Genomic DNA, 14,135 nt, shown 5'->3' on the forward strand with positions numbered 1-14,135 from the left:
GTGTGGCCTGTGCCACTGGCAGGTAAACATGTTGGGGAAGAGTGACCCACTTTGGGATCTTCCCCAAATGCCTCCATAAAATGTATGCAGGGGAAGGTTCAGGCAGTAGAGTCTACTACTCATTTCAGAGCTTAGGCTTTGGTGATAGCAGCTACTTTCTGACTATTCCAGCCTGCTACCCTTCCTTCCAGGCTGGGGGAGACCCTCAGGGGTCCCCAAGAACCAGTTTGCAGTTGGGCAGCATGACAAACAGCTCTATTTCCACTTTGGTGTCTATCTCACCATCTTTTTTTCTCCCTCTCTGTTCCTCCTGGATTGAGGCAAAGAAGAGCTAACATTCTTGGGGCTATCTTGGCAAGGGTGTAGCTTTCATAACCAAGTCAGTATCAGGTCATCCAGGAGCCCCTTTTCCTGGGAGCAAGGCCACATGAGGCTTTGTTTCTCTCTCATGAGGATGGACAGCTGACCAGAGGGCCAAGGTCTGCTCCAGGGCTAGTTAGTTATATTTAATACTGTCACTGTCTCCTACTGTGAGCCCTGGGTTCATGGGTTGTTTCAAAAGCCACTGATAAAATTTTTTAAAAAAAGATTTTATTTATTTATTTTGACAGAGAGAGGTCACAAGTAGGCAGAGAGAGAGGAGGACGCAGGCTCCCTGCTGAGCAGAGAGCCAGACGCGGGGCCTGATCCCAGGACCCTGAGACCATGACCTGAGCTGAAGGCAGAGGCTTTAACCCACTGAGCCACCCAGGCGCCCCAAAAGCCGCTGATAGAATTTTTAAAAAATCTGTAAGCCCTGTGCAAAAATTATGTTAACAGAAGACAAGTAGCCTCTTTTGATTCTTTCACTGCTGCAAATGGCTGCTTTTGCCTTGGTTATGCAGTTGTGGGGGGGTGGTCTGTGAAACAGAGTGCCAGTCAAGAGGCAGCTTCCTTTCAGTTGGAGTGAAGACCCTTGTTTGTTCCTGATCATTTGTGGAGGCTGTCAGTGTGCATTTATACAAAACAACTGAAGAATCCATCGTGTACCCTTTAATTAAACAAAAACTGCACATCATTTCCAGAGCTTATGGGATTAATTTTAAATAATAATTATACAGTTCTAATAAAAACCATGAGAGACCTCATAAAACCCCATCAAACTCAGTGATGGTATATTTTAGGCAAACCCTAAGGGTTTAACAGTTAACTCTTTTTTTTAAAAAAGATTTTTATTTATTTATTTGACAGAGAGCTGTATATAGAGAGAGCACAAGTAGACAGAGAGGCAGGCAGAGGGAGAGGGAGAAGCATGCTCTCTGATGAGCAGGGAACCTGATGCAGAATTGATCCCAGGACACTGGGATCATGACCTGAGCCGAAGGCAGCTGCTTAACCCACTGAGCTACCCAGGTGTCCCAACAGTTACCTTTTTAATGCTTTATCACTCATGTTTATTTTTGTATGTAGCTCAAGAAAATGGCCAGAACTATCTAAGTTTTCTCTGTGCTTTTAGACTTTGCGTATATGTGTGATTCTGTTCATTTTGGGGGTTCATTTTTTTAAAGATTATTTATTTATTTATTTGACAGACAGAGATCACAAGTAGGCAGAGAGGCGAGAGAGGAGGAAGCAGGCTCCTCGCTGAGCAGAGAGCCCGATGCAGGGCTCAATCCCAGGACCTTGGGATCATGACCAGAGCCAAAGACAGAGGCTTTAACCCTCTGAGCCACCCAGGCACCCCTTGGGGGTTCATTTTTATGGTATCCCACTTGGCTTTTTAAAAAAACTTAGCTTCCTTATAGCCACTTTGGAAAACAGTGTGGAGGTTCCTCAAAAAGTTAAAAATAGGGCTACCCTATGACCCAGCAATTGTACTACTGGGTATTTACCCCAAAGATGCAGATGTATAAGAAGGGGCACATGTACCCCAATGTTCATAGCTCAATGGCCACAATAGCCAAACTGTGGAAATAGCTGAGATGCCCTTCAACAGACAAATGGATAAAGAAGATGTGGTTCATATACAAAATGGAATATTACTCAGCCATCAGAAAGGATGAATTCCCAACATTTGCATTTGACATGGATAGAACTGGAGGGGATTATGCTCAGTGAAATAAGTCAAGCAGAGAAAGTCAATTATATGGTTTCACTTATGTGTGGAACATGAGGAATAGCTTGGAGGGCATTAAGAGAAGGAAGGGAAAAATGCAGGGGAGGTGGAATCAGAGGGGGAGACGAACCATGAGAGAGTATGGACTCTGGGAAACAAGCCGAAGGTTTCAGAGGGGAGGGGGTGGAAGATGGGTGAGGCTGGTGATGGATATTAAGGAGGGCATGGATTGCATGGAGCACTGGGTGTTATCCATAAACAATGACTCATGGAACACTGCATCAGAAACTAATGATGTACTGTATGGTGACTAACATAACATAAAAAAAATAAAAGCTTAGCTTCTTGTTGCAACTTTTTTTCTGATCTACGTTCGGTCTTTAAAAAAAAATTTAACCTAGTTTTCAATAAGATTGGTGAAGGGTATAAATTCGGTTGATACCTTCATGCATTTATAATTATACAAGCTTGTTTTCAATAAAATAATGAAACAAATTGTTGTATCTGATTTTTTCCCTAATAGTGGAAATTAAAGGACACAGTTGGAAGGAAAAGTTGGATTATTTGGTAGCTTACCCATGGTGCTTTGATATTTTCCTGTCTAGGTGACTGGGTAGATTATGGTATAGATTTTTACTGTCAAGTTTTGAAAAAATAGTTGTGTGAGCACCGTGTTACTCTCATGGGTCAGAATGCTGTATAGAAGAGCATTCCTACTGCTATGGAACTTGCTGGCAGTTTGAGAATTGATGTTCAGTAAACTCATGTACTCGTAATTGGAGGCAGTGATAGGTGCTGTGAAGGAAAAACACAGCTGCGGCAGGAGGGCGCATGACCTTAGGGAAGACTTCCTTAAAAATATTTGCGCTGAGATGTGAAGGATGAGCTAAGGACTATGTAGGTGAAGAAGGGGGAAGGGTAGGCTCTGGGCAGAGGAGGCAGCAGGTATGCTGCAGAGGGCCCCAGAGGGGACTTGGAACACGGGAGGCATGGAAAGTGCAGGCCACAGTGGCTGGAGCGCTAGAAGCCAGAGCTGGAGGGGCTGGGGATGAGGCTGAGGAGGAAGGTGCGGAACAAGTCATGGGCAATGACGTCGATGGGTTTTAAGCAGGGAAGTGTCACAATCTGAGTTGCTGTTGGTTGCTGATTGCTGAGGCTGGTTGCTGATTGGAGAGCAGATTTTGAGGAACAAGGGTGCAAACTCGAAGACCAGGTTATGGCAGCAGTCCAGTTAGATCCACAGGGGGCTGGCACTAGGGAGGTGACAGTGGAGTTGGAGACATGGGGACGGGCTAGAGAGAAATTTAGCCGTTAATGATGGTGTTTGTAGGTTTGGAAAGTGTTAGCTTTGTTTGTAGCAAGACCCTCTCGTGATAAAGCTTAAGTCATGGCAATTCTAGTCAAATCACTGATTGGTCAACTAGAAGCAAAAACCTTATCTCGTTTAAACCTGCTGGTGTGGTCGAATTGTGGAATGGTACTTGGAAAGGTGTTTTGCTGAGTTTTTACTAAGGAAATGAGACTACATGGTATAGTCAGAAAAATCACCAGGGCCCGCGGTTTGCCCTCCTTGATGTTGTTATAGGATCGCAGGGTTCTCGTCTCACAGAGTCAAACAGTGACCCTCTCAGACACAAAGGGGTGGAGTGAAGTGAAAGTTTATGAAGTGAAGGTGAGAGCCGAACGGAAAGAAAAAGCTCTCTGAGGGGAGAGGGGTCCCCAATGGGTTGCTGCTGGGGGGTTTTAGGTCGGTCTTTTATTGAAAACTTGACCAGGGAGCTTGTGGCCTTGAGACTCCTGGGCCATCTTGGTCTGAGCAGGGACAACAGAAAACACCCTTAATGACTTGACTTCTGTGAGGTTTGGTCCATTTCTGCAATCACACTGTAGCTGCCAAAGGCAAATACTCCCTCACACCCGGGACCAGGTGGCCTGGTCTCCTCCCTCATCTCTTGTTCACTCTTTCAGAGCCTAGTCATGGGCCCCCCTTCTCTCCCTGCCTGTACCTTAACCCTCTCCTTACTCAATATCAGTGAAGTTCAGACCAAAGTAAGCAAATGAACAATTTAAGATGCTTGTACTCAACTGCATGTTGTAGCTGTTAGTCAGGGGCCAGTACTTTACTGCAGAGGGAAGGTGGCATTTCAAACTCTGGTGGGGGTGGGAGGGTGAGAAAGGATTAAAAATAATGCCAATGCGTACTCACTTTGGCAGCACATATACTAAATTGGAATGACAGAGAGAAGATGAGCGTGGCCCCTGTGCAAGGATGATGCGCAAATTCGTGAAGTGTTCCATATTTAAAAAAAAAATAATGCCAATCCATTTTTAACATTTGATTCAAAAAAGTGTTTAAACATGGCATTAAAATTTTGATTTTGTAATAGTTGGTCTTGATAAATTTGTAGCTTCTGGTTATTGTCAACCTTGGGATATTGACCAATTTCCTGGTTATTGAGACATTTCTTTCTTAATTACTTTGTGACAAAGAGGTGAAATAGAATCTGCTTCTCAGAAATGGTGTGGTGAGTATTAGTTTACCGAGTAGCATAATCCACTCGGCTACCCAGCTAACAGCAGCTTCTGTCACTGTTCTATGTTAGAAGAAACCCAAAATGCGATTCTTCTTTGCTTGTAAATCAGCAAGAACTTGTACTCTTATTTTTGTTATTTCTGCTAACCAAAAGAATTAAAAAAAATTTTTTTTTATTTGACAGAGATCACAAGTAGGCAGAGAGGCGGGCAGAGAGAGAGGGGAGGAAGCAGGCTCCCCACTGAGCAGAGAGCCCGATGTGGGGCTTGATCCCAGGACCCTGGGATCATGACCTGAGCTGAAGACAGAGGCTTTAACCCACTGAGCCACCCAGGCGCCCCTAACCAAAAGAATTTTATAAAGTTTTCTTGGTCACCTATCATTTAAGATCATGTCTATTTCCAATAGTAATAGCTAAAATGAAGTATTTCCTTAGTGAATGTTTGTAGCATTAAAACTATCACCAGTTACTGCTATTTAAGAATTATGCTAGTAGCATATTAAAATATAAAGTATTGTGATAGCGAAGGTTACTGCTATGTTACAGTGTAAATGCTGACAGTTCAAGTCCCTCTTCTTGCATTTACCAGCTATATGACCTTGAGTAGGTTGCTTAACTTCCCTGCTTCAAGGTTTCATCACATGTAAAATGGGGATGATAGAAATAATAGGTTGTATATGAGAAGAACTTAAAATACTACCTTGGCCTGATTACTGCCATAAGTAGTGTGTAGTGTATCGGTGCTAGCAGGTTTTGTTGTTATATTTCCTAAGCACAGAAGAGCTGATAGGAAACAATGCCTGCTGTGAATATAGTATATATTCTTATGTATTCTTCTTGTTTCTTCTTAGCCTTTCCTAAGCCCAAGCGGGAGTGCACACTATTTGATTCTTATTCTGAGTCAATGCCTGCGAACCAACAACCCCGTGACTTGAATCGGATGGAGGTAAAAGATCTTCATATGTTAATAAATAAGAATGTGTGTGGAATTAAAATCCATTAGCCTGTGTTCTTTACAAGCTCTAGAAAATCCACTTTTATAGCATTTCTCTTCATGCTGAGTACTTAGGTTGAAGCTCAGCCTTTCAAATCTAGACATCAGATATGTCTATTACTTTTTTCCCTTTTCTTCCTAGAACTAGATTTAGTGAAATGAGCAAAGTAGTATCTTGACCTTCTAGGGGTGAAAGGTAGGTGTAGACAAAGTAAGCCAGAAAAATGCTAGGCAAATTGTTTAACGAAGCTTTAATTTTGAAGTAAGTGTAGGAAAGTATTTTTAGTAGCTGAGTATGAGCTAGGTCTAATGGACCCGGAATAGTTTTAAGAGGAAGTTTGAGAACTATGTAAGAGAATCCCAGAATACAATCAAAGTTGCCTTCTTCCTTGGGGTTTTTAGTGTTGGGACCAAATGAAGACTGATTTGGATTATTCCCAAGAGAAATCTGTAGAATTCCTACAGTGTTGGGCCATTGATGTAAGGGTCTAGCCACATGCCTAGTGGTCATTAGGTATGCACCAATGAATAGGAGTCATTATGGTTATTCTTAATATCAGCACGCTCTTCATCATCGTCATCACTGTTATGGTTGCTATGAAGACACCTTATGATATCTGCTGTTCCCATCCTAAAAAAAAGAGTCTGGAAATGTGTAATAAATGGAGGATTGTTCATAGGTTGCTATTATAGTCCTCTGACCCCGGTTAAAACTGTTGCAAGATGATGGAAGTCAGACGCAGGATACAGGGTCATTTCTTTCACTTCTTGCCACTGGGTGTAATTATTTATCTTTTTTTCCACGGGGCTCTCATGCATATAGTCTGTGTGGCAGTGACATCCTCTGTGATGGAATCAGCCTGCTTTTGCAGTGTTCCCTCTGGTAACACCTCTCTTGGCCTCTCTCCTACTCTCTCTTTGAGTCAGAGCCTCTCTTTCTTTTCATGAGTAGATTTCTACTGTCGGGAAGTAGGTATAAAGTGACATCAGGAAGCGTGACAGATGTGCATCGGAAGAGTTTTAGGTTTTAAATTTTTTTTTTTTGAAGAACATGTGTGGCAGAGAAGATAACAATAATTAGCCACTTTTCCTGAACCTCTGTGTACTCTGGGGCTGCTGGCAGTGTCTGGAGACTTATGCAGTTGCCCTGTTTTTGTTTGTTTGCTTGCTTGCTAGGGGTCCCCTTGCTTATGTAAAATTATGAGACTGTTAGGTGATTTATTTAAAAATGTCATAAATTCTTACTCTTTCTCGGTAAGTGTTAGGTTTCAACTTGCCATGGTATCAGGTGGTCTTTGCCCTTCCAACAGAAACAAATACTGGCTGTGTTTTAGAGAAATTAATTACTGGCTTGTGTTGCTTTCCCCCATGTAGTCATTTATCATCTGTCTAAAAGGAAAGGAGCAGATCTACAGTCAGCTGTGAAGTCTGTAAATGGCGATACTTTTAAACACACACGCACGCTCTGATGTCCTTGATGACGTTATAGATACTCACCTTTATGGACGTGATGTGCAGCCAGTTTTGTTTAGATACGTTTGTATACTTTAAACACACATGCACGCTCTGATGTCCTTGATGACGTTATAGATACTCACCTTTATGGACGTGATGTGCAGCCAGTTTTGTGTTAGATACATTTGTATACTTTAAACTGGCTCTTTTGGTGGGGGTTGGTGGTGGTTTAAAGTCTTTGTTTTGCCCTGTCCAAACAAGACAGCAAAACAACAACAACAACTCTTTCTCCACAAAATTGTTATATTCTAGGGTGGGGTGCTTTTAGATAATCATGTAATGTACAGAATTCAAGGAGGAAGTATTGAGGTCAGTTGATACTTTGGCCATTCAAGAAGTATAGGTCAAATTTTAGCAGCTAATGATTAAATATTTCATTTTCTTCTATTTTATTCATTGTTCTTTCTACCAATCTTTTAATCTCTCGTGAATGCATCCATGGGATTTAAATAGATCTTGATACTAGTCCTGTGAAGAATGACTCCATGAAGGTGTTTGTGCTGTGAATGAGGCTGTAGCCGATTCAGGTCACGAGAGCTTTGATCAGCAGTACAGATCAGATCGCTAGACAGCAGAGCTATAACCATGTACTTGTTTCCTTCAAGAATTAAAGATTATGATTTCAGGTAAAGTCCTCTTTAGCAGTGCTTCTTACATTACTAGATTTCTTTCTTTTGGAAACAGCTTTACTAAAATATAATTCACCTACTATACTCATGTAACATATACGATCCAGTGGTTTTTAGCATATTAGCAGAATTGTGCAACCATCACTATAGTCTTTAGAACATTTTTCATCACTCCAGAAAAGAAAGCCTGTACTCATTAGCACTCATTGACTATACCCCCTTCCCTCCAGCCTCTGCTGATCAGTAATCTATTTTCTGTTTCCAAATTTGCCTATTGTGGACATTTCATACAGAATCATACAATATATAGGGTTTTTTTTTTGGTGACTGCTTTCTTTCATTTAGTATAATGTTTCATTTTTAAAAAAAATTTATTTGAGAGAAAGAGAGAGCGAGAGAGCGCGTGCACAAGCAGGGTGAAGGTTCCTGTTCCCCGAATAGGGAACCTGATGTGGGGCTTGATCCAGATGACCTGAAATGAAGGCAGATGCTTAACTGACTGAGCCACTCACTTAGGTGCCCCTAGTATAATGTTTCAGAGTTTATTCATGTTCTAGCATGTATCAGTACTTCATTCCTTTTTATTGCTGAGTAGTATTCCATTTTGTGGGTCTGCCACATTTTGTTTGTCTGTTCTTCAGTTGATGGACATTTGGCTTGTTCCCACTTTGGGGTTGTGTGTGGGAAAAATGCTGCTATGAACAATAATGTAGCAGTTTTTGTGTGAAAACATAATATTTTCAGTTCTCTTGAGTGTTTACCTAGGAGTGGAATTGTGTGTCATATTGTAACTTGTGTTTAACTTTTAGACGTACTACCAAACTGCTTTCCTAAGCACCTGCGGTATTTTACATTCCTCTGCCAGTAATGTATGAGGGGTCCAGTTGTTCCATATCCTTGTTAACACTTGTTATTGTGGCACCTGGGTGGCTCATTCGGTTAAGCACCTGACTCTTGGTTTCAGCTCAGACCTTGATCTCAGGGTCCTGGGATCGAGACCTGCATGGGGCTCTCTGCTCAGTGCAAGTCTGCTTGTCCCTCTCCTCCCACCCCCTGCTTTCTCTCTAAAATAAATAAATAAAATCCTTTAAACAGTTGTTATTGTCTGTGTTTTTTATTTTAGCCATCCTAGTGAGAGTGAAGTGGTTGGTATCTCACTGTGGTTTTAATTTAAATTTCCGAATGACTACTGATGAGCATCTTTTCTTGTGCTTATTCGCTATTTGTATATCTGCTTTGGTGAGATATCCAAATCCTTTGTCCTTTTATAAATTGAGTTACTATTGAGTTGTGAATGTTCTTTATATATTCTGAATATTAGTCCTTGATTCAATATATAATTTGCAAGTATTTTCTTTGTTTTTTCTTTTTCCTTTTTAAAAAAAAAATTATTTATTTGATGGAGAGAGAGCACATAAGCAGGGAAGCAACAGAAGAAGAGAGAGAAGCAGACTCCCTGCTGAGCAGGGACCCCCCCCCAACCCCCACCCCAGTTGTGGGGCTTGATCCCAGGACTCTGGGATCATGATGTGAGCTAATGACAGGTGCCCAACCAACTGAGCCACTCAGGCACCCCTCTTTTGTCTTTCTTGATACTGGCCTCTGTAACACAAATATCTTTTATTTTAATAAGGTCCAGCTCATCTATTTTTTTCTTTTGTTGCTTGTGCGTTTGGTGTCATATCTAAGAAACCATTGTCTAACAGAATATCATGAAGATTTACTCCTATGTGGTTTTCTAAGAGTTGTATAGTTTTAGATCACGTTTAGGTCTGTGATCCAGTTTGAGTAAATTATTGTGTATGTCATGAGGAAGAGGTCCACCTTCATTCTTTTCTTTATGTCAAAGATTTATTTATTTTAGAGAGAGAGAAAGAGAGTGGTGGGGGGGGCAGAGGGAGAGAGAGAGTGAGTCTTAGGCAGACTCTGTGTTGAGTGTGGAGCCTGATGGAGGGCTTCATCTCATAACCCTGAGATCATGAAATGAATGGAAACCAAGAGCTGGATGCTTAACAGATTGTGCCTCCCAGATGCCCCCACCTTCATCCTTTTGTATATGGATATCTAGTTATCTCAGAATCATTTATTGAAAAGACAATTTTCTCCCACTGAATTGTCTTGCACCTTTTTTGAAAATCAGTTGACTGTAAATATAAGGGCCTATTTATGGATTCTCAATTCTATTCCATTGATCTGTCATAATGCTAGTACCACCCTGTCTTGATGACTGTAACTTTGTGGTGAGTTATGAAATTGGGAAGTCTGAGTCCTTCAACTTGGTTTTTTGTTGTTCTTTTTAAAGAATATTTTCACTATTCTGGGTCCCTTGCATTTCTTTATGAAATTTAGTACAAGCTGTTCAAATTCTGCAAAAAAGTGAGGAAGGAGTGCACTGAATCTGTAGATGAATTTGGGGAGTATTGCCATCTTAACAATATTGAGTCTTCTGACCCATGAACACGGGATGCCTTTCCATTTATTTAGGTTTTTTAAAAAAATTTCTTTCAAAGGTACTTTTTGGGGATGACTTTTTATTTAATTTTCTACTTCTAAATCATTTTCTTTTACTAGTGTTCTAGTTTATAGTCCAGGTGGGAGAAACAAGTGAAAGAAAGGCACTGTTAAGATACATTCTCTATTCTATTGGAGATAGTAGACCTCGAATAGGTAATTATATCTGAAGGCTTCATGGTAATCCCAAGAATCACCTGTCTGAGGACTGTTAAATCCTAGATCAGGTTACCACTAAGCAGTACTGAATTCCATTCTTTGAAACAGTTGAAAAACAGAAGTATTGCTTATGTCTCTGGGGTTGTTCAGATTGAGAGGCAAATCAGTTAATCTTCTGGAGCACTAGATGGCTCCAGGATTTACCCTACTTCCTTTAAGGTTTATTTGATTTTCTGAGTATGTTTAAAATTAAAAGACTATCAGAAGGCATATAGTGACAAGTCCTCCTCCCATCCTTTCTACCATCTACCCAATCCCCTTCAATTTTTAAGTATCTTCCCAGAATTTGTTTATATATATATATAGATAGATATAGATATAGATATAGTAAATATTAATATATATTATTCTTTTATCAGAGGTCTTAGAATGCATATTAGTTGAGATTTTATAAGAAATACAAATTTATAGTAAGTGGGTTTTAAATAGAATTTTAAACTGATCAATATGTGATCATTTGAGTATTCTTTCTTTTTAATATTAGTGAGGACTTCCCCTAATAGAGTTAGGAGAAAATTTTGTTCTGCTCATTTTTCTCATTCCTTGACAAGGAAGCTGTTTGAATCAGGGTTGAACACTCTCTGCATAACAGATTTTGGCAAATTACCTACGTTATGGAGCCACTTGTCAGAACCCCTCTCTGCTTGTGAAAAAGTATATAAAGTGCAGGTTTGTTTTTGGCAGAATGGGCAAATGTCACACAATTCTCTGGCTGAATCCCACACCAGGTTCAGATTTAATGTGCAGTCTTATACATATGCCTGAATCTGAATCGTCATTTTTTTTCCTCTGCACATGTAAATTTTATTTTATTTTTTTTAAAGATTTTATTTATTTATTTGTCAGAGAGAGAGGAGCGAGAGTGAGCATAAGCAGAATGGCAGGCAGAGGCAGAGGGAGAAGCAGGCTCCCTGCTGAGCAAGGAGCCCGATGTGGGACTCGATCCCAGGACGCTGGGATCATGACCTGAGCCGAAGGCAGCCGCTTAACCAACTGAGCCACCCAGGCGTCCCTAAATTTTATTTTTTTAAAAAAAATTATAAAGTTTTTAAAGTATTCTCTACACCCAATATGGGACTCGAACTCAGGACCCTGAGATAAGAGTCATGCACTCTACTGACTGAGCCAACCAGGTGCCCCACATGTAAATTTTCAACACAAATTAACTTATACCTCACTAGGAATCTAAAAAAATAAAGTAGTATTGAATGTCAGAGTTTACTGGAGACAGAAGTATTAGCAAGCTATGTAGTTTTGAAAGCATTTTCATCATACATGTAACTTAATTTATACTTCAACCTGTATAATTTATTTACTTTTCTTTTCCAAGAAGCTATCTATTAAAGACATGGCTGACTTTCCTGTCCCAGCCCAAGATGTGACTAGTGATGACAAACAAGGTATGAAAAGAATGAGTTTTCTTCCTTAAGGGACATTCTACCTGTGTTTCTTCATCTACTTCTCTTGGAATGGCTGGTTTCTGGAGCATATAAGGGCAGTGCTCAGTATATGAACACATTTGGATGGATTAAGTAGTTCAAATTGTCAGAAAACTGTAGTTTTTTTTAAAGATTTTATTTATTTATTTGAAAGACAGAGATCACAAGTAGGCAGAGAGGCAGGCGGAGAGAGAGGAGGAAGCAGCCTCCCTGTGGAGCAGAGAGCCCGATACGGGGCTCGATGTGGGGCTCGATGTAAGGCTTGATGTGGGGCTCGATCTCAGGACCCTGGGATCATGACCTGAGCCGAAGGCAGAGGCTTTAACCCACTGAGCCACCCAGGCGCCCCAGAAAACTGTAGTTTCTAAAGTGGTAACAGGAACTTCCAAAGCCTGCTAACTCATTGGCCCCTTACTCACTTCTGACCCTCAGACTACTCTGACACTTTACATTGGGATTTGGTTGTACTAATTAGGAAGTGACTGGAAGCTGGAAGAATTGAGAGCTGAACATCTTGGGTTGACAGATGTGATCCCAGAACATCAGTATAAATGCATATTTGTGAATAGGTCTAATCCTTGAGGAAGTTATCTTCTAGAGAGAGTTTCTGTCTCTTGGATGTATTTTGTGACTTTGTGGATGCAAGGCTATGTTGTGGAGCCAGCAACCCTTTGTCTGTCTTACTGGGCGACGGGCAAGTGAGAAGCAGTACAGCACAGTTTTCCATGTTAGAGCTGCCATGAAGTACATAGATGAGTTGGCCTGGGAATGTTCAGAAGAACATTTGGAGGTCAAACCCCCACCCCCAGCTCGCACCACCACTCCATATAATCCTTTATAATCTACCAGGTCCTTCTTCTTTCATTGTCTTACTCACTTCTCACAAAATTGGATGGAGGCTAATACGTTTTATCACCTAAAACGCAGAGATGAGTAAACCGAAGTACAGTCAGTATGTATCAATTGCTTAATAAAAAGAATGGAGATAAGAACAAAGATTTTCTAAGTCTCAAGCCAGTATTCTTTTTATTATTTGATACTGATTTACTACCCATGAATGAGAGGCTTATCTGAAGGGACTAAAAAGCAGTGAAGCTATTTCGGGTTTTATTGCTGAGACTTGCCATTGTTGCTGCTTTGTACGGGAGTTAAACATGAAAAATAAGTTTTCCATTAGGAAACAATAATTGCTTGCTCTCTATTTAAATATTTGTTCAGGAGAGGCAGGCAGAACTAGACATTTTTTGCAACAGTGTGTACTCTCATCACTGTCTTTACTAGTGGGTCTAAGCCTTGATTGCACTTTGGAATAGCCGGGTGAGGTCTGAAAATACCGAAGGCTGCATCTCACTCCCAGAGAGATTCTTTTTTTTTTTTTTTTAAGGATTTTATTTATTTGAGAGATGGACAGTGACAGAGATAGCAAGAGAGAGTACAAGTAGGGAGGAGAGAGAGAAGCAGGCTTCCACTAAGCAGGGAGCCCGATGTGACACTCCATCCCAGGACTCCGTGATCATGACCCCCAGCTGAAGGCAGATGCTTAACCACCTGAGCCCCCCCCCGCACCCCTCCCAGAGAGATTCTGATGTCATTGGTCTGGGTGTCAGGAATGAAAGGGGGAAATTTCTCATATTTTCTGGTAATATTCCTCATAGCCACTAGAGGTGTTCTCTGTTGAAAGTTGGAAATACTGCTTTGTTCCCTGTGGGATGAGAACCTATTTCCATATGTTAGGGTGTTTTTATTGTTTTACTAAGTGCTATACCAACCTATAGAGGTTTAAAACACCATTTTCATAGGAATTCTTTGTTTTAATATAATGTGCCTCAGACATGAAATTTTACAGGTTTTTCTTTTTCTCCTTTCTTTCTCTTGTTGTTTAAGAACAAAACAAAGCACGTCTAGCTTTGAAAAGTACTGTGGATGAAGCCTTACCAAAGGATATGTCTGAGGATCCAGGTAGGAGAAAACCATTTTAATATGTTTTTATGTAATTATTTCTAATTTAAAAAACCCAGTAGTTTCAGTGAGTAGAAAATTGGTGGAAGTGTAGGTTTCTCTCTAAATATTTGCCTTGTGTTTTATTCTAAGGTAACCTTTTGGTTGCTTTTTACCACTTCCCTCTTTTCAGGTTTGGGAAGAGGGTAGGTTTTGTTTTCTTTTTTAAGTTCTGAATTTAGGTTTCACTGATAGGATCAC

At 40.6% G+C, this 14,135-nt stretch overlaps 1 protein-coding gene across 4 annotated transcripts in view; it reads left to right on the forward strand.

Annotated features, from left to right (window-relative positions):
* The window catches only part of REPS2 (RALBP1 associated Eps domain containing 2), a gene marked incomplete at its 5' end in the record, with an annotated part of 221,628 nt that overhangs the window by 113,228 nt on the left and 94,265 nt on the right, over positions 1-14,135 (forward strand). For all 4 annotated transcript variants that reach the window (XM_080794989.1, XM_080794991.1, XM_080794990.1 and 1 more), the window contains 3 exons: positions 5,481-5,575; positions 11,828-11,897; positions 13,821-13,895. In XM_080794989.1, the coding sequence (XP_080651115.1) occupies positions 5,481-5,575; positions 11,828-11,897; positions 13,821-13,895 (240 nt within the window). The remainder of the gene's footprint in view (positions 1-5,480; positions 5,576-11,827; positions 11,898-13,820; positions 13,896-14,135) is intronic.

This window comes from Martes martes, assembly GCF_963455335.1.
Source record: "Martes martes genome assembly, chromosome: X".
NCBI lineage: Eukaryota > Metazoa > Chordata > Mammalia > Carnivora > Mustelidae > Martes > Martes martes.